Source organism: Malaclemys terrapin, chromosome 7 (genome assembly GCF_027887155.1).
Source record: "Malaclemys terrapin pileata isolate rMalTer1 chromosome 7, rMalTer1.hap1, whole genome shotgun sequence".
Classification (NCBI taxonomy): Eukaryota; Metazoa; Chordata; order Testudines; family Emydidae; genus Malaclemys; species Malaclemys terrapin.
In genome coordinates this window covers 123,746,378-123,770,885 of record NC_071511.1, presented here as the reverse complement: position 1 = coordinate 123,770,885, position 24,508 = coordinate 123,746,378, and the positions used below count along the sequence as shown (strand labels likewise).

Genomic DNA, 24,508 nt, shown 5'->3' with positions numbered 1-24,508 from the left:
CCGCCTCCTCCGCTGAGCACGCCGACGCCGCTCTAATTCTCCTCCCCTCCCAGACTTGTAGTGCTGATTGGAGGAGAATTAGAGCAGGGGCTGTGTGCTCAGCGGGGGAGGCAGAGTAGAGGTGGTCTGGGGTGGGGAGTGGTTCCCCTGTGCGCCCCTCCCCCCGTTACTGCGGGCTGCCCACCCTAGCTCACCTCCACTCCACCTCCTCACCCGAGCGGGCTTTTAGGCGCCCTCAACCACTAGGCGGACGCCTAGTTCGCCTAATGGTTGTACCGGCCCTGACCAATACTACACTGGAAAATCTTTCACAGCTACTCCTTTTGTCACTATTATTTAGTGTGAACTTCCTAGTGTTCTTTTTTTGCTGGCATGCTCTGGGTTCTTCCTTCCTTCAGTCCAGCTTTTGCACTCAAACGTCACCTGTCTTTTTAGGGATCCCACCGCTCCACCATAGATTGTGTCATTGCACCTTTCCCAGGGTGGGCCCTCCTACTCTGAAATGCATGTTGGTCTTCCTCTCACCAAACTCCAAGTGCATACATCTGGGGTTTGTTTTAAATTGACCGCTAGTGGCTCTGTATTTATTACTTTTCCTACAGTCCCTTTTCCAGTAGCAAAGCCGTTAGTTTGTGGGTGCATTTTTCTGTATGTTGAGAGTACATTTTATTATGAGATTTTATGTCTTACGGCACCCAGAGTCCTGCTTTGGCGGGATGAACTCTTATAAATAAAATGACTGTGATTGCCCCATGTAGGTCTGGAAGCTGTTCTCCTCAGCACTCTGGGTAATAGCCAGAGAGAGGCACTGCAGTGCAAGAGTAGGTCTCTTTAAGACTCCCAATCCCTAACAGCCCCCATGCCTCTCTTTCCCCCTCTGGAAAGTGAAGACAATACAAGGGTGCTGAGGTTTAAATGTCTGTAAATTCCAGTTTGAACAGTAGATGAGAAGTGCTACATAAGTGCAAATTATCACTATTAAAATCACTATAAAATCATGACTGGCGTGGAAAAAGTAAATAAAGAGGTGTTATTTACTCCTTATAACACAAACTAGGGGTCACCAAATGAAATTAATAGGCAGCAGGTTTAAAACAAATGAAAGGAAATATTTCTTCACACAATGCACAGTCAACCTGTGGAACTCTTTGCTAGAGGATGTTGTGAAGTCCAAGACTATAATGGGGTTCAAAAAAGAACTAGATGCATTCTTGGAGGATAGGTCCATCAATGGCTATTAGCCAGGATGAGCAGGGATGCAAAACCATGCTCTGAAGTGTTCCTAGCCTCTGTTTGCCAGAAGCTGGGATTGGGTGACAGAGGATGGATTATTTGATGATTCCCTGTTCTGTTCATTCCCTCTGAAGGATCTGGCATTGACCACTGTCGGAAGACAGGATACTGAGCTAGGTGGACTATTGGTCTGACCCAGTATGGCCGTTCTTATGTTCTTCACCCTAAAATGGCTAGACTTGGAAAATTGCAGGCTCTTTTTTGATGGTCTGATAAAAAGAATTTGAAAAATGGTGAAATCGATCCTGTTTTTGTTTCTGTATTTAGTTACCCCCGTTGGATCTTCCCCCAAGATGACTTGCTGGGTTTTCATTTTTATTCTTCATCTCTTGGGATAAAGTGGTTGCTGATTTTGCCTTGTGATACTGTTTTTAAATGAATGGGTCTTGAAATGTAAATTGAGAACTCTGTATTGAATGGCATTTAGGATTACCAAGTGGAATGTATGTAGTTTTGCTGATTTATTTTTAATTATTTCTACAAATTGCCTAATCAGTTTTTTTTCCCCCTTTACTTTTCTGCAATTGATTTGTGCTTCTGGTTTCTTCGAAGAGTGTGAATTAACTCTTTCCCCTGGCAAGTGTGGAGAGCTGTCCCCTTCCCAGTCATGATCTCACTCTTTTTCTCTCCCTCTTCTAGTTCCCTTGTCCCTGTCTCGTACCTTTGTTGTCAGCAGAACAGAATTATTAGCAGCAGGTTCTCCAGGTAAATCCGCATGCTTCTTTTTCATCATTCTTGTGTCTGCGCTGACCCAATAAAAAGCCAGTTGCAGTCTGTATTTGTCTGACCCCTTTACTTGTTAGAGAGAAGTTCAGCCAAGAGATATGCCTAACAGGTAAGTATCCTAAACTTTCATTTATGACTAATTAGTAGCAAACTTGCAGACACATCAAAATGAAAAAAGTAATAACTTTTTAAAGAGCATGTATTTGGTAATGAAAAGGTCCTTGCTTCTCTTACTCCTATACTGATGCAGTATCAGGGTGATTTTTTTTGTTAAAGATAATATTCTGGTCCCTAGCCTGGGTTCATATAAAAATGTACAAAATGTCTCAATTCTGCAGAAGATGGAGTTAAAATGGAGGAAAGCATACTGCTGAACTGCCAAAAATATAAAATTTAACTGAGGAAGAGGTACCTTATCTCCAAACAAAATTTAAATTATATTGTTCATACACAGAATATCCTGTTTCACATGCTCAAAAACTCTGTTGTCTTCAAAACTGATTTATTTCACAGATTTCCATGGAGACTTATAAATAAAGCCAAATTTGATAGTTCTGCAAGGGGGTATTTGAGTTATTCATAAATGTAATGTGTGAATGAGAGATATGAGAAAAATGTGGGGATTTGGTTTTTTGTTTGTTTTAAGACCATGCATTACTCAGATGACTGAACTTGAACTAATTTTGCTTAAACTTCCTCAAAACATTTCACTTGAGGGTTAAGACCAAGTATGGAATGTGTCAGGCCAAAAAGAACTTGTTAGGGGCATTTGTGAACGATTGGAAACTGGGAGGAGAGGAATCCAGAATGGAAGTTGGAAGCCAACCATACCTATAGTGAGCACCATGGGTGCCTTTCCTAGTTAGGAGATAAATGAAAACATTACCCGAGGGAAATGGCAGAGTGTACTGGAATGACTGTTCCTCAACAGAGGCTGAGCTGTGCTGAAATTTTGTTTTCCATGAAGTTACCTTGTTCGTGTTAATGCCACTGTCTCTCTGTACCTCTGACCGGAACATGAACAGGACAATATGTGTGTTCTTAAAAAAACAAAACCGTCCCCTTTCCCCCAAACTTTAATGTGCAAACCAAAAGGAGCTCTCATTGGCCATTTCCTGAGCTTTTGGTGTTTATGCGGCATCTACTCCTTGGGTTTTTCCTCTCTCTTTTTAACTTTCTGCTATATTTTACCCTCTGTCCTGAAATTAGTATTACGCACATTCCAAACAAACTACAGGTTATTGCCCTGCAGGGGATTTTTTTCATGCCCAGTTAAAGTTTCCAGCAGCTAAAATCGAAGGGAAAAAAGTTTAATCTTTCTTTAATTAAACTGTTTGATGGCTTTATTTTTTTTCTTGAAACTCTGCAGCTTTGATTATCTTTTTTGCTCAATTACTTTTCTGTGCCCAGATCATCTTTTTTTTTATTTTTCCATTTTACAAATGAAATGTACCCCTCACACTTGCAAACTATTTCCAATATAAATGCCAGACATTTTTTCCTAGATTTTTCCAACTGAAAGAAATAAAATAATAATGGGGGGGGGGGAATATACCATTTGAAATGAAATCATATGGTAACCCTGGTTGCTATGGGAACTGACAATGCAGCTCACTGTCAGTTGTGTTGCTGAACATGTGGTACAAAGGTGACTGTACCGGGATTCTCGGCTGTGGTATTGGGACATTCTGAAAAAGGTTCCATTGCGTTAATCCCAAATGTGTAACTCGCTGTTTGACTTCTGCTTTGTGCCATTAGATCCTTTCTGTAGGAATTTGGGAAGACCCAAGCTTTCTAGATATGAGCTGACCTGCTTGGAGGGAGGTGGGAGGGCAGGGAATGCACTGTTCTTCAGAGAACATGGACCTGTCTGGTTTCTTTCTGTCTCATGCGCTTTCTATTTCCTCACTTCTTCATGCACACTTCCCCTACCCCCAAAAAACTCTGCACATACACACCTGCATGCCCTCTCTTCCTCACTTTCCCCCATACTTTCTCTGTCCCTTGCTTTTTGTGCTCTCCTGCATGCTGGCTGTTCTTGTTCTGGCCTCTGCCTCCATCCACTCCATGTTTTTGGCACATGCACTCTTTCCATTCCCTTCCCCCCCTTCAGTCACCATATTTTTCCAATAATATCCTTACCCTTGATGAATGAGGATTTCAGGAGTCCATGTCAGATTCACACTGATGCTGAAGCTACTTCAGACAAAAACTTTTTTCAAAAAACTAGTGAGGTGCTATTCTTGCCACAAAATATGCATTTTGTGCGTCAGTATAGGGAAGCAAAGGCTGACTGATTTGGTCTGTTGACAGAATGATGGTATCTGGTCAGACTACTTTCTGTGAAGAAAGATGCTTAGTAACGTTGGGTTGCTTCTGATAATAGCCATTGTCGTCTTATAGTCGTTTCCCAAGACGACAAGGGGGTATCCACATGGAGGGCTGACAGAAATCTGACTGCTTGCCTCTGAGTCGAAGCTTGGCATTGCTTCTAGAGGCCAAAATGATTGCCCCACTGATGGAAATTGCAGCACAGAATTGCCTGTTTCTCAAAACCTTAATTTTCCTCCTTGCTGTTTGAAATGAAAGCTGTAAAGTAGCCACTGGATTTTAAAAGCAATTGGCAAATGGAGGGTCACTTCAATTCCATCGTAAGCCAGGAGGAGTCTGAGATGCTAGGACTTTAGAAAGAGGGAAAGGAATGCAAGAAGTGAAGAAGCACATTTCATTCTCCTGCAAGGATGGCATGGTTTGCAGAGAGTGGGCTGTGCTGCCCATGACAAGGCAGATCTGTGTCCACCCGCTAAGGAGGGCATTAAGAATTTTATGACTAAGTGAAGGAGACAATGCCCAGAGCACTGTGAAACCTTTTAAGATCAAGGCTCCTTTGTAGAAAGGCTCTAGCTGTCAAGATGCTGCTGGTTGCTAAGTCAATGCAAAAAGGCTTTCACCACAATGGCTTAAACTAAGTGAGACCTCTCTCGGTGCACTGGCTACCCAATGAGCTCTTCAGAACAAGCCAGGTTTAGCTTTGATTTGGAATTGATGAACTTTGGGTCTGGTAGGGACCAAAAACCCACTGATCCTGCAGATAATCTGTATCTTGATCAGCACACAGTCCCTTCCAACCCTGATAGTCTATGATTCTGTGATTTGCATCCAGGTAGGGAAGAAGACCTGCTAAAAGTCTTGGGAAGTTGCATTTTGAAATGCGTTTCTGTGGGCACATCTTCACAGCAAAAAACCCCTCTGCAGCAAGTTTCAGAGCCTGGGTCAGCTGACTCGGGCTTATGCTGCAAGGCTAAAAATTGCAATGTAGTTGTTTGGGTCTGGGCTCTGAGACACAACCCCCTCGTCAGGTTTCGGAGTGTGGGCTCCAGCCTGAACATCTACACTGCTATTTTTAGCCTTGCCGTGCGAGCCCAAGTCAGTTAACCTGGCCTCTGAGACTCACTGCTGCGGGTTGGTTTTTGTTGGTGGTGCTGTGTAGACGTACCCTGTAGGGCCCCAGTCCATGTAGGGCATTGAGTTGGCGGAAACTTACGGAAGCGAACATCATCTTACAAGGAAAGCAGCATTTTAGTATTTTCATAGTTTAAAGCCAGAAGGGATCATCAGATCTACTGAAAACAACTGTCCAGTAGGTAAATTTTGGCCAGGGCACCCTTCTGGGATGGTTACAATGCTTCGGTGGGCCAGTGAAGCTCAGCACTTTTTTTTAGTGAGAGAAGTAGCTGATCAGTCATGATTTTGCCATACCCAGGGAGCAAGCATGCCAAGGCCTTTCCAGAATCTGGGTGTTTCTCCGTGGAGTAGAGTAATTCGCTGGTTCCACTGTGTCACCTGGCTGACAGAGGTTCAGTACTGCATCAGCCCAAGTTATCCCTTCAAACCCTGAGCCATGGCAGGTGTTAAGGAAAATATTTCAGAAACAGATGAAATAAAGAGAGCGCACTTTGGCCCATTCAGAACCACGTCACTTAGCATTCCCTCAACCTCTAAAGGTGGATGCACCCTACCTTGTGGAGCAACCAGATGTGATATAGTAGAGGCCACCCCTGTGATGTAGGTGAAATGTACTAAATGGTGTAATGAAGTAAATCTTGGCAAATGGCTCCAAGGTCCCTGGAGGAAAGGCACTGTGCACTGTGTGTGATCATGGTCATTAACAGCTTATCCTAGCTATAGTGATGTCACGAATTAGCTCGGGATTTAAAACGTCCTAACTCTCATGGTAATTTTGCTGTACTCAATGACTTAAGTACCTGTGCAGTCGTCCATGCTATATCATGGGTTAACAAATGTCTTTGAGAACCAGTTACTAACCGTTTCCGGCTTTATTTAAAAAGTTTTTCTCTCTTCTTTCCTATTCTTCAGCTGAAAACAAGTCACCCCCTCGTCCTTGTGGCTTGAACCATTCGGACTCTCTAAATAGAGGTGATCGCATTGAAGCGGTGACACCAACGTTGGGGAGCAGCAACAACCAGTTGAATGCATCTTTCCTTCAGGTGTACGTCCCAGACTACTCAGTGAAAGCACTCTCAGATATTCAGTTTGTCAAGGTAGGAAAAGAGACAGCCGGGTTCCCTCTCAGAAATGCTGCGCTACCTTGCAGAGCTGAGAGGCGGGGGAGGGAGATGGCAGATCTGTTATGTCCTTGAGTTACAAAGAGGAACTAGGATTATGAAAGCAGCAGTCATTTGAAACTGCCCGCTTTCCCCGGTTTCTGCTGCTGGTTGACTTTCCTCCACTGCTCGGTTTGGACAGTGAAATCGGACTGGTCACTTCATTTTCTGGTTACCAGCACTTCAGAGGAAGCTTTTAAAAAAAAAAAAATCTTTTCCACTGGAGTTAGTCTTGAAAGCCTATCTCTTGCTGTGAAGTTTTGTAAAGCCTTTTGAACAGTCTGAATCAGCTCTCATTAGTTGAAGAATGAAGAATTTGGTGGTGCAATTGATTCATTTCATTTCTAACTAAAAACTGGCCCAGAATGTAACTTGGGATCCAACCTGCCTCCCGGCTTGTCCCCCTTCCTCAACTTTGGAGAAGTCTTGACTTCATCTCTGCATCCGGACTTCCCATGTCAGGCCCACCTCTCGTGCTAACCACCATTGGGCACGTGCATATTGCTCTGTTCTTCAGCTCGCTGTGTCCCATCATGATAACCAGGCAAGGTGCTGAAACGTGTGTAGATCTTGTGGGGTGAGCAGACCAATGTGATGGAACCGGCAATTCAAACCTAGCTGAAGTCCCCCTTTAGATTAGGGAAGCTGGTATCCCACTATCCCAGAATGATCATGGTGCTTAGTTTAAACAAAGCCATTTTCAATTGTTACTTACATTGAGACTTTCTTTCTAAGCACACAGCTCAAACAGTGCACTTTAACTGGTTTTGCCCTTTGCCACAGTTAATCAGATATTCAAAACTCTTTAAATAAGGGAGAGAATAAAAAAATATTTTTAATGCTGGAGATGTTGATTATGGTCCCAGATATACTGGGAATAAGATTTAAAAGTGATGTTGTCGTAACACAGAGACACATGCTCCAACCAGCTGATGCACTGAGTCTTACAGACTTACATTAATAAGGGTTTAACACTGGCCAGAGTGAATTTAGAGTTCAGTGTCAGTGTTACAGGCCCTTGTTATAGACTGCAATGGCCAATTATTCCTTTGTATTGAGAGGCAACCCAAGGTTATGTTGCATCCACATGCCTTGAAATTGCTTTGTGAGATATGATCCCAGTGAGCGAGAGGCAGAACTCCTTTCCCACCTCCTTTATTTCCCCAACCCCCATGTCAGTCAGTTGTTGCTGCTCAGAACTTGGGGTCATCCGTACACGTATATTATTTCAGACAGCGACAGCTGATATAGCTGGGAAGGTGAATCCAATGCAGTGCAAGGGGATTGCTTGCTGTTTTCAGGAAGGAGTTCCCCATTTCCCCATGTATAGCATGGCACTACTATCGGGTATAGTGTGAGGTTAGTGGGTTTGCTTTCCTCCGGAGCATCAGGTCCCAGGGCAAGGGTATTGAAATATTTGACCTATATGGTGACTCCAGTATAGCAAACCCTAAGTTCCAGTTAGCTTACCAAAGAGCTGGCTAACTTAAGATATTTTTCAAATGGCTAATTTGATGTTGGCTCAAAGGTCAGATTTTACTCTGGCAAATGCCCATTGGCATCAGAGCAAGGACTTCAGGATTTGGCCCACACGGCATGTGAGACCATGAATTGCTGAACTGTATCAGAATTGTAACGCTTGTTTGACTCACTTCCTACAGAGGACTCTAAGAATCTGATCCCAAGCGCATTGAAGTCACTGGAAAGACTCCCATTGACATCAATGGGCTGTGGATGAGGCCCTCAAAATTTGCATCACAACATCAGTGGTTTTTAGCTAGGAGTAACTAAAAATCTCTTGGGCCTCTTGAGAGTATATCCAGTGAGACAAATCCATACATCACAACACTGAGACAGGACTGAACCACGTGGCAACATTATCATCACAATGTTGTGTCACGTTGAATCGTCACCACATCATGATGTTAAGTTAGGATTCTCTAATCCTGCTAGGCTTGCAGAACTCAGCCTTGTCTTGTAGGAAGTGGAATGATCCCATGAAAAACAGGGCTGAAAGGAGAATTTGGCAAGAGGAGAGAGTTTATGTTCATAGTGTGTCCTATAGGACACCAGCATTAGAAACCAAAGTATTATTGTGTCTTTTCTGTGTGTGTTTCCCACCCCACCCCCCTTGTGTGCATGAAATAGATCTCAAGACAGCAGTACCAAAATGCCCTGATGGCATCCCGGATGGACAAGACACCTCAGTCCTCGGACAGTGAAAACACTAAAATCGAACTGACTCTTACGGAGCTGCGTGATGGTTTGCCGGATGAGACGGCAAACCTGCTGAATGAACAGAACTGCGTGACACACAACAAGTCCAATCACAGTATGCACAGCGAAGGCTCCATCTAGGAGCTAACAATCTGCATCCTTTCCCACCCATCACTTCAGCAGGACCAGTCATCGCTCCTTCTTGACTGCAAACGCTCTTAGTATGTGCTTGCAATGCTGTGCTGCATCCAGTGTTCTGAGACCAAAGACGTAGCGCCCTTCCTGGGAGCAGAAGAGGAAGAAACGAGAACACAGCAAGACAAAAACCAAACAAACCTTGGGCATGCTGAGTGCCCCTTGGAGAATGATGGGATTCTTCCTCACAAAGTAGAATCGTGTTTATTTTTTCAGCTGTATCTTTGACCCTCATTGGTTTTCCCTCCTTCCTAGATGCGCGGAGAAGTTTTTAAAACTGCTCTGATTATTTTTTCAAGAGAGATCATGTTTTTAAAAAGAATTTTGCAGAGTTTTAAATGGTTGCTGTCCCTCCCCTCCCCAAATAGGCTCTGTTGTGACTTTGTGAATCAACTCCAGTGTCATAGACCTGTTTCCATCCCTCCTTTTGGTCCTGTCTGTTGCCCTGTTGTTAAAACAGCAACTGGTACCCATATGTATTTGTGTCCTGAGAACAAAGAATGGATGAGACTTCAAGGAACTTGTGGCTTAGCAGTACGGAAGTTTGCGGGAATGGGCATTATTTTCTCCCCAGTTGAGCTTCAGGGAAGGGGTGGCTATTTTGGTTGCATGCGTTCGTAATACCTGAAATTTCAGACGGTTCCTTGTAAAACAAACAAAAAGATTGTTACATTTACAGTTTTGTAACCTCCACAGATGTTGTGTGTTTTGAATATGAAGGTGGGTTTTTAATCGACATAACTGCAGTCTCATCAAATTACAGCCCGGGATAAATTTCCCTAGTAGTGTACTGGGCAATTTTTTGTCCCCCTGGATTTTGCATTAATGTTACTGGAAATCACATGGTCAAGTTCCCTGCCTCCCCTGCTGTACTGAAAGTGTGAACCCCAAAATGTCGAATCTCAGATTCTAACATACTGAAGTAGTCTGTGTGCCCTTTGCTTTAAACAAAGCCTGTTTGCAGGGCATGTTAAACAACTGGGATAGAATTCAGGACAAACCATCCCCCAGTATTGCTGTTCGTGTTAAGACAAAAGATGCTGCTACAACAATGTCCAAAGCAAATCCTCCAGGTGGCTCCTAAGCCTTTGCCATTGCAAGATGGATTTCATGGTGAAGTGAGGGCCTTCCTGATCTCCCCAAAGACTGACCAAGAACTTCCACCACAAGCTTGATCTGTATTTTGTGGAGGGAGTTTGAGGGAGCATATTGCACTTCAGGGATTGGAGAGGTTAGTCTCCAGGCAATTCCCCTATTTTTGAGGAGCTGCTGATGTCCTTCCCTTTTCTCTACTGTTCTTCTAGCTGTCCACTGTAGCATCCTCCATGAGTGCTATCAGTGCCAGTCCACCTGCCCCTCCCAGGCACCCCGGAGCCTGGCCTCAGAGTGGAGGGGAAATGCGTTCATTGGGAGGTCACTATGTTGTATATTGTAAACCCCCCAAAATGCAGAGTCTGTCAGTGAACAAATGCTGCACGGTGGTTTCTCTGTGGACTTTCAGTCTGCGCTGCTCAAAGAACATCCCGTGGCCTGATTGTTATGTACCATTTTCTTTCTTTCCGCTCAGATAAGCTTTACCTGCCTGAGTTTAAAAGCAAAGCCCAGTTGCGGACTCCTCGGTGTCAGTGCTGCCTCCCCCTTCCTGTAGCCCAGGTGGGAAGCACCTTCTCTGTGGTTGTGAGACAAGTTTGACTCCATAGTACGTCTGTGCAAATGCGTTCTGAAAAGGTGCAATATTTCACTGCAGCAACTCCTTGCGGGAGGCCAGAGTATGTGGCTGCTGCATGGGGGTCTGTCCCATTTGCTTTAGGCCTTAGGAAGCATTTTGCTGTTTCCTCTGAGAAGGGGCCACAGACGGGTCCTCTGTGCCCCTCAAGGAGAGATGGCCTGGGGAAAGGCAGAAGGCACTCTAGCCCTTTTGAGGGCAGTTAGTAAAGTCCCCCAAGGGGGAATGGTAGTTCCATGCATGGTATTTAACATGTGGAACTGTGAGACTGGGAAATTCGGCTCCGAAACTTAACTCCCTCATTTTTTAACCTTGTATTTTAAAAAATGCTGCTGCTTTTTCCTTTTAAACTGTGTGCCTGTTGTCTCCTTCAGCGTTTTCTGGCCCACCCGTTGGCTCTGGTACAGCGCTGCGAGAGAACCGCAGCCACCTGTGGACGTATGTGCCACACATGCCTCGAATGGTGCAACGTACAGGTTATTTACAGCACCAGATTGTCTAGCCCCAGCAGTCCCCCTTTAACTGTCTCAAGGAGGGCTGCTAACGTTGCACCTTTTCTGCCAGAGCAGAGGGATGAAATGTTATGACGTTAACGCACATAGAAGAGGGATCTCTTCTCTTGCTCTGGTCCCTTTTATTTAAGCTGTCATTGTGCCCGAATGTTCCTGATTGTGAACCATTGTTGAAAGCGCTGCACAGCACGGTAAACCTGGGCTGCAGGATGCTTCGTGTCAAACCTGCCAAGTTAGGGCAGGATTCAAACGGAGGAAATTCTCTGCGGGGAGATTTCTAATTTGATTGGATTTCTGGTTTTCATGCTGTGCTGTGGCTTTTTTGAAAATATTTGTTCCCCTGTAACACAAACCACAAAAGCCATGTCATCCCAAAGGTGAGTAACTCCTGTCTCTGTCCGTGGGTCGCTAGTCCAAACTCTCTAGGCTGTTTTTGCATATCTTTTCTCTTCACTCTTCCAAATTTGGTAAGAGAAGGTGAAGTAACTTTCATAAAGCTAGTTGGTCATGGGTGTGATTTCTATGGAAAACGGACATCCTCTGTAGGGGGATGGGAGCGCCCACAAACTCTTCCCTGGCTTCAGGGACACGGCATAGATGTCTTTCCATAGACTGGCTTCTGTGAAAAAAATCCAGTCTCTCTGCTGTCAGAGTACGTGGGGCTGTTGAAATGGGAAGGGGGACACAGTAGAGATGGGCTTCCGAGGGAAATGGCTACCAGGCGGTGTGGCAGGTGCCATTGCAAGCAGAGGGAAGACACACCCAACTCAGGAACCAGTCTTAGTTTTTGAACCTGTGTTTGCAGAAATAGTGTTCTTGCCGTTCCTGCTGCAGTGGAAATCCCCAGGCTTCCAAGAGCTCTTCCTGTGCTGTAAGCTTCCTACCAGAGCAGACATAGCGCTCTGTGAGTCTCCGCTTGGCTGTCCAAATTCAGAGGTGCTCAGGTTCTAGACGCACCCAAAGCGGAGCTGTCAATCAGTCACTGTCATGAAACAGGGCACCAGCTGAAAGCTTTGGGACCCATTGGACTTGACTTCAGTCCTTGACCCTTTGCAAGGCTTTGATTTGTAGAAAGGATACGCGGCATCTTTCAACATTGGCTCCTGTGACCTGTCTTGTTTTCCTCTTCCACCTGCATCGAAGTGCAACCCGAAGTGCAGAATCCAGCCTATTAGCTGGTTGGCTCTGGGAGGCAAGAGGGCAGGCCACCACGGTTCCTTATGTCAATACACTTTTTGCACAGAAGTTCTTCGAAGTGAGGTTTGCAACACTAATATCTTAAATGCACAACTGTGAATTAATTTTTACACTCCTGTTGGTTGAATCCTATTTGAATGAAATGAACCTGTATCTGTTGTCACCATGATTTTTAATTCTATGTATTGCCAAATCTTTGTAAAGAGTTGAAGGAATGTTCTTGCTTTATAATGAGAATCTCTCTGTCCAAACAAGACTGACTCTGGTGGCACGGAGATCATATGAAGCACATGAGCTCTGAGTGTGGAGGTGGATTTAGCATATCACCTTTCCCTTCTGCAGACCCTACTCACAGGTGAGAGTTTGCAGGGCCCTCATCATTCAACTTGCCGCATGTCTGCATCCCAAAATCCCTGCCCAGTGGGAAGCCCTTCCCCCAGGATTGCTTAGGACTGGGTAATAGCAGAGAAGGAAGGCCAGGACTAAGGTACATCGGCAGAGGTGTGGGATAGCCCAGGATTGGCATAGCCGGTGCAGCCTGGGATTGACGTGTGTGGTCAAAGCTAAGTGGGGGACCCAGGATTGGCATAGCAGGAGGTGCTATAGATCAGGGATGAGGTGCATCAGCAGAGCTGGATGGGGCAGGCTTGCATGGTACTTCCCTGCCTTGGTCGTTGCTTTCATTCCCATACAATTCTCTGTCCGACTTCTCCCAGACCATTTTGTGTCACTCTTCCTATACTGAGCCCAGTATTGTTCCATATGTCACAGTCAAAGTCTAACCTGGCTCCAGATTTAGCAGTGTGGTGGTTATGCCACACGCACACACTTTCTCCAGACTCCTATTCCTGTTCATATGCCCTTGGCGTTCACCTCTCCTGGAGAAAGATGACTGGGGAGAAGGCATGTGGGGAGGGGAAAAAGGGAATGGCACCTGGGAGACCTCCTAATATCTCCCTGTTGCTGCTCCTTACCCTGCAATGGGCAGGCACTGAAACAGGCTGGGATTTGGCCTTGGAGGAGGTGGTGTAGGGAGCGGCTTCTGTGTTCTGTTTGAAAGCGGCTCAAAGGAAAATGGAGTGGCTGATTGGCCAGCGGCAATGCTCCGCCCCCTTTGGTTGCCGTGGTGCTTCATGTGATCTCTGCGGAGCTCAGCCAGAAGGGAGGTGATTGTGAATGGCAGATGGCAGCATTGTCTCCTCGCTAGCATCCCAGGTAAGTATCCCATGTGACAGAGGGGATGACCAAGTTCTCCAGGACCTGCTGGGAAAGGCATCTTCCTCGTGCGGATATAGAATAGACACAAATCATTCCCATATGATACACGTACCATATGTTATAGGATATCGAATACACAAATCATTGGTTTAAAACTAGTACCTGTGTACCAGTTGTTATGTTATCCAGTGTCTGGATTAGTATAGAACTAGCAAACTTGGGGAGGGGTGGGTGTTACCATTACAGTATCTTTGTTAACATTAGAACTTGAGACTTTATACCGAAGGTGTCTGACTGGCATGAATATGTTATATAGAAATGTGTATATTGTAGACTTGGGTGCCATAACTGGGCTTTGCTCAGTAGCACTGTGTGACACAGACCTTGGACTTGCTGCACCTCATGCTGCTTTGGCTTTGTGTGTGTGGTTCTTTTTTTAGGCTGTCCATTGTGTGGCTTCAAAAGGATCCAAAGAAGTACTTGGCCCTTGGATTGAAAGCACAATAGGGAGTTGGCCTCTTCTGACAGGGAAATAATCATCTCGATGAGTGATGCCAAAAGCCAAGTGGTTTATCCTGACAGAATGATTGCGGAAAGTAGCCCTCAGTCTGGTTCTGACTAGGGGGCAAAGCGAACACCTGTGTGGGAGATCTTAACTGCTTCACTGCGGTGCTGTGCGTCGCCACACCTCCCTTTGTGGTCTCTCTGGGGAGAAGAACAGGAGTACTTGTGGCACCTTAGAGACTAACAAATTTATTAGAGCATAAGCTTTCGTGGACTACAGCCCACTTCTTCGGATATGCATATGCATCCGAAGAAGTGGGCTGTAGTCCACGAAAGCTTATGCTCTAATAAATTTGTTAGTCTCTAAGGTGCCACAAGTACTCCTGTTCTTCTTTTTGCGGATACAGACTAACACGGCTGTTACTCTGAAACTTGTCTCTGGGGAGAGCTGCTTCTGAAGCGTTGCTCTCCCAACGGCACACTGACAGGATGCGGCAGTTCACATGTAGCAAGTGAGGCCTGGCGTTGAGGAGCCTAATAGCAATACATAGGCTTGCCTCATTTACCCCCTCCGCCAAATTATTATCAAGGTTTCTCCTCGTTGCCCTGCTCTGCCCCTCTTCTCCAAAAGGCCACTCTTCCTGTTCTGTTTAATCTCTCCACCTTCTGCTTCCCTACAGTGCTAGCTGCCCACACCATGAGGGCATGTTCAGCCCAAGGCGTATTCTGGCTATGGTATTTCCCTCTCCTAAATAACACAGGTTAGATTTTCAGTTTGGATTTCATGTGTTTATCGCTTTTCTACACTAACGTCTGCGAAACTGGGCTTGGGGTGGCTAGAGAATACCTTAGGGGAGAAGGGGAAAAACCTCGGCAATGCAGGAAATCCCACCTTCTTTCCTCCTGAGCTGGGGAAGGTGAATGTAGGAGGCATGGAACTAAAATGATGCAGCCAGCCTCTTGCCTAGTCAAGAAGCCTGGTTTGAAATGTTGACCTGTCATTAGCACTGACTTCTGGCTCAGGTGTAGGACACATTAGACATTGTCTGAACACCTAATTTCTGTGGGTCACATGGAGCCCTCTCTTCCGTCCTACCCACCCCCATTCACATGCTGCTTTAAAGTCTCACCTATGGATGGGATCAAACCCTTAAAAGCCTACAGTGTGTGTATATTAGTGGATTAAACTCCATTGCCTGGCTTTGTTCTTGTCAAATCTTCATCTGCAAGCCAAGATGACCGTTAATTAGTCATTTTTGCGTCCCTCAGGTGTGATTCCATTATAATGTTTCTTCACATTGAGATAGGATTCTAGGGATTTCTGATTCTCCTTCCCCACTCCAAACCTATTGTTCATGATTTCTCCTGAGACTTTTACGTTTGAACAGGGCTGGCGGCTGGAATCCTGCAGAGTAAAGTGCCTTCCCAGTTGCTGTGAAAATGCTATTAAAAAATCTAATTCAGTTTTAGCCAAGTGCTTGCTGTCGAGTCAATCCTTTTCCTCTTCTCTAAAGAATGGTTTGGAGGGTTATGAAGAAAACCTGTCTGTTGCAGAGTGGTGGTTGAGATTTTATAGACACTAGTAATGGAAAGTCAAAACCATAACTTCAGCAACAGCAAAGAGTCTAAGTGAACAAAATCTGAGATTGCAAGCAGCTGTGACACTCGAGTTACTGGGATGTGCTGGTATCTCTAGAGGTCTCCTCCTTTGTGAGGCAGTGTTTGGACATAGGGCAAGTGGACTCTGGTTGGCTAGCAGCATTTAGTTGATTTGCTCCTCTTGGAGCAAAAATTTGGTTTCTTCTGTGCTGCAGATCTCAAGTGCCCCATTCTGTGCAGAAGTGTGTCAGCATGTGGGGGACGTTCTGAATTGGAGTGAGTGCAGAACCCAGGTAGATGGTGTCAGGCAGGTAACCTGGGTTTTACACCTGTCATTGAAAGTGTAGATACTTGCATTAATGCCTTCTGGGCCCATCCATAGGTCAGTACCTCAGCACTAAGAAGTTAATCGGGTTTGTGAGCATGTGTTCACAAAGGCAACGGACATTTTTGTTGCTGGAGTCTCACTTAGGTAATTCGTTCTGGATAATAGTCTCTTGGTACGTGGACGCAGCATTCTGACACTGCTGCTGCTCTGACTGTGTCTAGTTCCCTGCCGTCCTCCCACTGCTTTGGTTGAGTTTAGGGGGCAGGAGAAGAAACGCTGCACATCTAGCCATGTGCAGTTGCAGAAGGCTGAAATTGACTGAACTCTTCTGATCCTCTCCCCACAATAACTGTAGCTATCAAAGAGGGAGGGGACATCACTCAAAGATTTGCTGTCTTAGCTTTGCTGCACACTCACATGGCGTTTGGATACTGGGAACATCTCAGGACCTGCTCCTCCAACACTAAAGATTCGTCTACACAGCATTTTGGAGTCCCTGGGAGCAATCCTCCCTGCCTGGGGTGATGACTTCAGCTAGCAGGGCTTGTGCTAGCACTCTAAAAATAGCCCTGGTGGAGTTCAGGGTCTGAGCTCTAGCCCAAGCTGTGACTTCAAGGTGCTGTCTACACAGCTACTTTTAGAGCGCCAGCAAGCCCAAGACTGTCATCCTAGGCTGGGAGGCTCGCTGCCATAGGCTCCAAAACACCGAGCAGGCATACCCATCAAGTTCGATCCTGCATTTCCTGGCCTCAGAACTCCTGCTGACCTTAAGGGGCACAAGGATTGTAGGCTTGGGCCCTAAGGGGTGAACTGCAAAGCTTTTGTTTGTTCTTAACGCTACTTGAGATCCCAGATCAATAACTAAATCAAGGTGCAGATGTCTCCATGGCAAATTAATTTAATTTGGAAGCCAAACGATTGGCGAATATGCTCTTCTGTCACTTAACAGCCCAAGACCGCTGGTTCAACATTCAGCTCTCTCTCTGCAACAGCGGTTACATCTCCTAATCCCTAAAACCAAGCCATTCCCCTGCATTTAAACCTTACCTTTGACTACATATTGAAATCTGTACTGTTTTTCTTTGACTTCTATTCATAAAACTTTTCCTTTTTCTCCACCAAAAAGCTTTTAAGTTCACCTTTAAAATGTACGTTCACAGCTGTTTAAACTCTCACCATTGTCTTTAGATTATGCTGCTATTCCGAGGCCTTCTCACTATGTCTTATTTTCCATCATATGTGGTCTTTGCTAATTGTATCATATTGTACATTACTCCGGTTTTTATCCGAGATGTAGTATTCTGACTACAGTATTTCAAATTGTGTACATAAACCTGAACAAGCACAAATGAAATCCATGAACCAAGTGTATACGTTTCATAAACCAATTGTCATATGAATGAATGTTATAATTATTCCGATTGTGTTGTAGATTTCCAATCTCTCCTATTTATTTTGTACCTGATTTATTTGTATATTTTGTGATTTTGTTTAAAAGCGTTTTGTTTATTTCTGCTCTTTTTAGATAAATGATGATTTTTCTGTTGAACATTCCAGTTTATGCATTTTCCCTTCTCCATGTTTCATCTTTATTTTATTTAAAGGACAGATTGATAATTTCCTCCTCATGAGAGGGGCTGAGCTCCTGGAATCCAGTGATGGCTGCAGATCGGGATTCCTTGTTGATCACAGATCATGATGAATGCTTCCCCAGTTTGTTGCTGCCCTCTTACATTGCCAAGAGTGTCAGCGGGCCTGATCTCACTCCCATGGAAGTCAGTCTTGCCACCGGCTCTTGTGGGACTGGATTGGGCCCAGAGCTATATATGTTAGAGACAGAAAAGACTCCCACTAGTGCATTCCTGTCTGTCAGAATACTGAGGCATTGATGGCACCAAACACAGGCTGACTAGCTCCTGGTGGAATGTTCCATCGGGACACTTCTAGCAGCAGTGTCCTTTCCCTTCCACTAATAAAATCCCTTCTTTACTGCCTTTTCTTCCCATATAACAGATTTGTTTGTCATTAAATATAAGTGATGTGTAATGTGCCCCTTACGCTGTGTATATTGTAGGTTTTGCATTAATGTCATCTGGAAAGCCAGCCAAGGGACTTGGGATGGGTTGCACAGCTGCTTGGTCAGATGTGTGTATGTAGAGTAATGAATTACCATGTTACATGCCTGTTACACCTCACAGACTTCATTCACATTATCTCTACTTAGACTGCAGAACAAGGTTTGCTGGTAGAATTCCATAGAAGCTTCAGCTGTGTAAACCCAGGTCTCCAATTGAGATAGATGGTGCATGTGGCTACTGTCTGCCCACCCTCCAACTCTCTTTCCACACTGCACTGCTCCAGAAATGGCTTTTACTTGGATTCTGTTTGCTAAAGAAGGTGGCATTTGTTTGGCTTCTTCCCTGGAGCCATCATATTGATTTATCAGATGATGTCCAGGTGAAGGTTGGCCCACGCCAGTGTCTCTCCCAGCTTTGGTGTTTGCTCTCGGTGAATTCTAGTATTTGTGACTAGTTCTCGTGCCTCTCATCTTCCTGTGCCCTACACCCCTAATCATTTAGCCAAGTTCTAGTATTTAGGGCTGTCCTTCTTACCTCCCTGGAGCCTTTTTTTTTATAACATCAAAATAAAACTAACCAGGATAGAAATTCTCAAGCAGCCCCGTTTGGATTGTCTTCTTTTTAGTGGAGGCTGTTTTAATTCTTCGAGTGCGATATCCCTCACCCGCTTGTGGGCTACTGAGTTGCCTTTACTTTTTTTCAGTGCACTGAATTGTCAGTCCATCCCTAAGCATTATCTTGATGATGTGCGTCCATTCTTCTCTTCGGTATATCAAATAAGCCCCTGCCTTACTTCCCGCCCTCCCTCCCCCTTGGTACTGCAACGGACGGTATCAAAATCATCAGCGGAGTTTCCATGGTTTAAACAAACGGGTTTGTGTTGTGGGGCCTGGAGTTGGCTTCCAGTAACTGTCATTTTATGCTCTAGAAAAGGGATGACTTTAATAGACATGAGTTATAATTAAAGCCCAGTGGAAAAGCCAGCTGACTGCTTCTTAATGGCTGCTAAACGCCGTTCGGCTCGTTTCAGAACTTTTTCTCCACTGAATCACAGAATATCAGGGTTGGAAGGGACCTCAGGAGGTCATCTAGACCAACCCCAACTAAATCATCCCAGCCAGGGCTTTGTCAAGCCTGACCTTAAAAAGATCTAAGGAAGGAGATTCCATCACCTCCCTAGGTAACCCATTCCAGTGCTTCACCACCCTCCTAGTGAAAAAGTTTTTCCTAATATCCAACCTAAACCCCCCCACTGCAACTTGAGACCTTTACTCCTTGTTCTGTCATCAGGTACCTCTGAGAACAGTCTAGATCCATCCTCTTTGGAACCCCCTTTCAGGTAGTTGAAAGCAGCTATCAAATCCCCCCTCATTCTTCTCTTCTGCAGACTAAACAATCCCGGTTCCCTCAGCCTCTCCTCATAACTCATGTGCTCCAGCCCCCTAATCATTTTTGTTGCCCTCCGCTGGACTCTTTCCAATTTTTCCACATCCTTCTTGTAGTGTGGGGCCCAAAACTGGACACAGTACTCCAGATGAGGCCTCACCAATGTCGAATAGAGGGGAATGATCATGTCCCTTGATCTGCTGGCAATGCCCCCACTTATACAGCCCAAAATGCCGTTAGCCTTCTTGGTAACAAGGGCGCACTATTGACTCATATCCAGCTTCTCATCCACCGTAACCCCTAGGTCCTTTTCTGCAGAACTGCTGCCTAGCCATTCGGTCCCTAGTCTGTAGCAGTGCATGGGGTTCTTCCGTCCTAAGTGCATGACTCTGCACTTGTTCTTGTTGAACCTCATTAGGTTTCTTTTGGCCCAATCCTCTAATTTGTCTAGGTCCCTCTGTATCCTATCCCTACCCTCCAGCGTATCTACCACTCCTCCCAGTTTAGTGTCATCTGCAAACTTGCTGAGAGTGCAGTCCACGCCATCCTCATAACTGACAGGCCTTCCATTCCTTTGTGTGCCAGCATGCATCACTTTCTGTTGAGCATCCCCAAGGACACATGGGGGAGGGAGGCTGCTAATTGCCCCAAACAAAGGACTGCTTTGCATTCAGCTTTCTGCTCCAGTGAAACAGGGACTGGCCTTCGTCGCTGCTTGGCCCTCCAGAGTTATACATGCTCTGATTCGTAAGAGAAGGGTACTGTATCCAGAACAAGGGGTGACAGCCAGTTGTTGGCTTTTAATCAAGGGGCTTTTCATGACAGTCAAATGCACAGAAGCCAGACTGTCTTGCAATGGCAGTGTTCGACTCACATGTACTAGTGGAGAAGCAGCATCCCCTAAGACCGCAGGTCTGTGGCTTCCAGCCATCACTGTGAGTAGCATGCAGGGAGTGGAATAATGTGTGGCATAGACACCGGGGCCCAGATCCACAAAAAGGTAGTGAGGCTCCTCACTTCCATTGATCTCAGTGGCAGTTAGGAGCTTAAATACACTTGTGAATCTGGGCCTGGGCTCCTAACAGGTCAGCATCACCTTTTCTTTGTAGTGCAGCCACTGTATTGTAGCTTCCTTGCTCCTGGAAATTATGTTCTGAGAGCATCTCTGGTTACCCTCAACAGGGTCCAAAGAGCCTTGTTGGCTGTAGCCTTAATGGATCACGTATGTAGGTGCTGCTGTGGCTTGGAAGATGGCCACAGTCATTTTCACGCCCCCAGGAAAGTTTGCTTGGCAAATCTGGTTTCCAAGTATCCGCGGGGGAGGGAAACTTACACTGCAACATCCCATCCTTCCCATGACGCACGGCATTGCAATGTCACTGAGTCAAAGCCTGGAAAGTGACACGGCTGTTTCGGGTTCTTGGCCCAGCTGTGTGCAGTAAAATGCTAACGCACTCTAGCTTAGTCTAGACATTACTGTGAGCTGGAGCTGCAGGAAGTTCACTGAAGCTGGAGCTAGCAGTGGAGTTAACTGAGGAGCGAGCACCTAACTGAGTTATTTATAGCCAGCATTGTAGTGAGCTGAAAACCTGACAAATGTTTGTTCTGGGGGGAACAATCTACTATTGTTGGTTTTAAGTTAATCTGAACGCTCTTTCACCTGCAGTAAGGACATTGTCTCCCCATGGTGTTTAGAGATGTTTTCTCCTCTGCCCTATAGCAACTGGCTTAACCCTAATGCTGCGGGATCGTGAGGTGTCTCTGGTGTCCACATTGGCCTCTGATTTGAATGGCCACTTTGAGGCATCTTGCTACAGCCTGCCCTATGTGTGTCTTTGTGGGATGATGGTAGTTTGTCTGGAGGCAGTGATCATGGCACCAGCAAGAGTTGTAGTTTTGAAGAAGAGAATTGAAGTATCAGCTGCCCAGTTGTCATAAAACCAAAGATGACAGAACCTATCGGGGGCTTGTTCTTTATTGGTCATGGAATGTGAATGTTCTGGCTCCTCACCTATGCTTTAGGAGGCCCCACTTCAATGCTTATTCAATGCTGCTTAATAGTTTTATGAAGCTAAGATACCCCAGTTATGCGTGGCAGAAGGGTCCTTGGCCCACGCGCAGTAGTTCCCACCCAACGGTAGCAGAGAGATAAGACTATTTCCCTGTGCAGTGTTAATGTCTGCAGTGGTAATGCTGCGTTTTGAACGGTGCCCGCTGTAGCATTCATATGCATCAGGAGAAATGTTCCCGTTCCGGCTGGGGGGAGATGGGAAGGGACCTTGTTCGGGGCATCTTGACCTATCGGGCTGTAGTTCATGTCCATTCCTTAGGGGCCTGTTTGTGTTCCTGCAGCGTATCACACCAGCTATCAGATCGCCCTGCTGGGGAAAGCTGTTCATCTGCTCTTCTGGCTGACCGCCGCCCAGGCTCTGGACTTGAGCTGTGATAAGGCCTGCTTCCAAAAGTAGCATCTATCGGCTCCAGCCCAGCTTCATCACAGGGAATTCTAGCGAATGCTTTTCAGGCAAGAATTCAATCTTGCAGCTTAATCTCCGAACAAGGCCAGAGCGAGGGGAGTTGGGGGCAGTTTGGAGTAGACAGCTGCATGTCCCAGGAGCTAGTTGACGTGGGAAAGGGTTGATCTGCTAAGGCAAGATTTGGGCTGCTTGCTGCTGGACTGCCAAACTCCATCAAGCAAACAAGGACTTGAAGAGCAAGAGTAAAGAGTTGCTCATTTCCTGGGTTTATGAAAAACTTCTGGAGCCAGCTTGGAACTTTATGGCACATGCAGGAGCAGAGCAGAACTACTGGTGGCCCGGGGTGGGATCTGTGCTGCAGTCACTTGGTGGGTGTTCGTCTGACTCTTCCTGCCACTTTCCCAGCAGCAAGTTAGGGTCAAATAGTTTCCATAACTCCAGCTCCTAGAGGAGGCTTCTCCACATCACATAGTCATAAATAGTCTGTTGTTTGGAAGTGGGCTATTTGTGGAGAGCATTTTGAAAGACGCAATATTTTAAGCTGTTCCATCATCCCCAGGAAAACTTCAGGGACTCTCAATCTGCTGAGCTAACGCTTAAAAAATTCACGTCTAAACTTGGAGAACAACTTTTAAACATAGTAAATCCTGCCATGGCCTCATCTTGAAAGGGCCAGTGACCTTTCGAATCCTCCTTGTTCACTCTTCATTTTTCATAATAACATCTTTGAGCTTGGGAATTACTGGATCTGTCAGAGTGGGGGACAAGGAAGAGCCCCTCCCAGACTTCTCCTGATTCCCACAGCAACTGGGAAAGGACTGTTAGGAGTCTCCATGGGCCTCAGCTACACAGGCCAGATCTGGATCCAAAAGTCAAAGAGGAGAGATGCAAGCTCCATGGTTTTTGTTACACCTGTTCTGCAGCTACGGGCTGGCCCCAAAGTCAGATCTAGTCCAACTTCTACCCTGGTGCGGGTGTTCACATGATCTTAAGTGAAATCTTAAGGGGACAAGGTGAAAATAAGCTCACTTCAGAGGCATGGCGACTTGGTTACATTCCCTATATGGTGTGCCTGTTTCTTTCCTCCAACTCTGAATACGGCATCACCCATCTTGGTACAAATCGCCCCAGGCGGCCTGCAGCCCCAGCTGCTCTGATCTCTTTGCCCCCCTAGAAGCTTGGGCTCAGCCCCAGATTTGATCTTGAGTCACTTTATACCCAAGAAACACCTGACAAAGTGAGACTTGAGCTGCCCCACAGGGCACAGAAAGGGGCTTGGCTTTGTTGAGTGGACTAGAAAAGCTGCTGGAGCCCTTGACTGGACTGCAGTACCCAGGCGGCAGCAGCATCGCTTAGTAACTGCAGGTGCTGCACCATCGCCGCCCCCAGCCTGGCATGCTGGAAATGCTCCATCCAAGCAGTTGGCAAAACACCATCTGTGAAATTTGAACATAAGGAGTCTCCCTTCTCACTGCTGCTTTTAAAAGGGAAAGCTGTTCAAAATGCAGGAGCTACTCATAGACTTTAAGGTCAGAAGAGACTATTCTGATCATCTAGTCTGACCTCCTGCACAACGCAGGCCACGCAATCTCACCCACCCACTCCTGTAACAAACCCTTAGCCTATGTCTGAGTTACTGAAGTCCTCAAATCATGGTTTAAAGACCTCAAGGTGCAGAGAATCCTCCAGGAAGTGACCCGTGCCCCACATGGCAGAGGAAGGCGAAAAAACCTCCAGGGCCTCTGCCAATCTGCCCTGGAGGAAAATTCCCTCTCGACCCCAAATATGGCGATCAGCTAAACCCTGAGCATGTGGGCAAGACTCACCAGCCAGAACCCAGGAAAGAATTCTCCCCACCCATAACAATACCAAGGTGAATTGTACTGTTGTATTAACGTCAGTCAGCTACTTAAATGGCCAGTGATGTCACGTAGGTAAACAGGTGAGGAATCTGGAAACCATGCTAACCAAGGCCAGGATAATGATGACATGAGTTAAGGGGGGCATGGGCCTCTCTCTGAAATACAGCGCAAAACCTCCATTGCTTACAGCGCTGGAGTTATTTCATCCATTCTGCAAGGACAGTAGAGACTAGAACATAGCCTCTCAACCCATGGGTCATGGCCCAAAATTTAGGGTGCCAGAATATGTCAAAGGATCATTCCACCCAGGCTAAATTTGTGTGTGGCACTGTGTCCCCATGTGCCAGGTTAAAGTGTAACTCTCACAAATTTGACCTGCCCAGCATCCCATGGAGGGGGCCCAGTCAAGGTGAGCGTTACTGCACCCTTGGAGGTCGCAACACCTGGAGCAGGGAGCTAAGCCCAGCCAATGCCATGGGACAGGTGTCACCACAGGGGTATGCACAGGGTACTTATTTAGTACGTTAGTGTGTCTAATATATAGCAGGGCTAAGACACATTTAGT

The 24,508-nt window shown here is 45.9% G+C and overlaps 1 protein-coding gene across 3 annotated transcripts in view; it reads left to right on the top strand.

Annotated features, from left to right (window-relative positions):
• CNNM2 (cyclin and CBS domain divalent metal cation transport mediator 2) overlaps window positions 1–24,508 on the top strand; it is a 186,383-nt gene that overhangs the window by 150,263 nt on the left and 11,612 nt on the right. The window contains exons 6-8 of one of the 3 annotated variants that reach the window (XM_054034135.1): window positions 1,933–1,998; window positions 6,397–6,581; window positions 8,793–9,834. In XM_054034135.1, coding sequence (XP_053890110.1) covers window positions 1,933–1,998; window positions 6,397–6,581; window positions 8,793–9,002 — 461 coding nt within the window. In that variant the 3' untranslated portion in view covers window positions 9,003–9,834. Of the gene's footprint in view, window positions 1–1,932; window positions 1,999–6,396; window positions 6,582–8,792; window positions 9,835–24,508 lie in introns of those variants that run through there. The other 2 variants (XM_054034137.1, XM_054034136.1) reach the window with 2 other exon arrangements.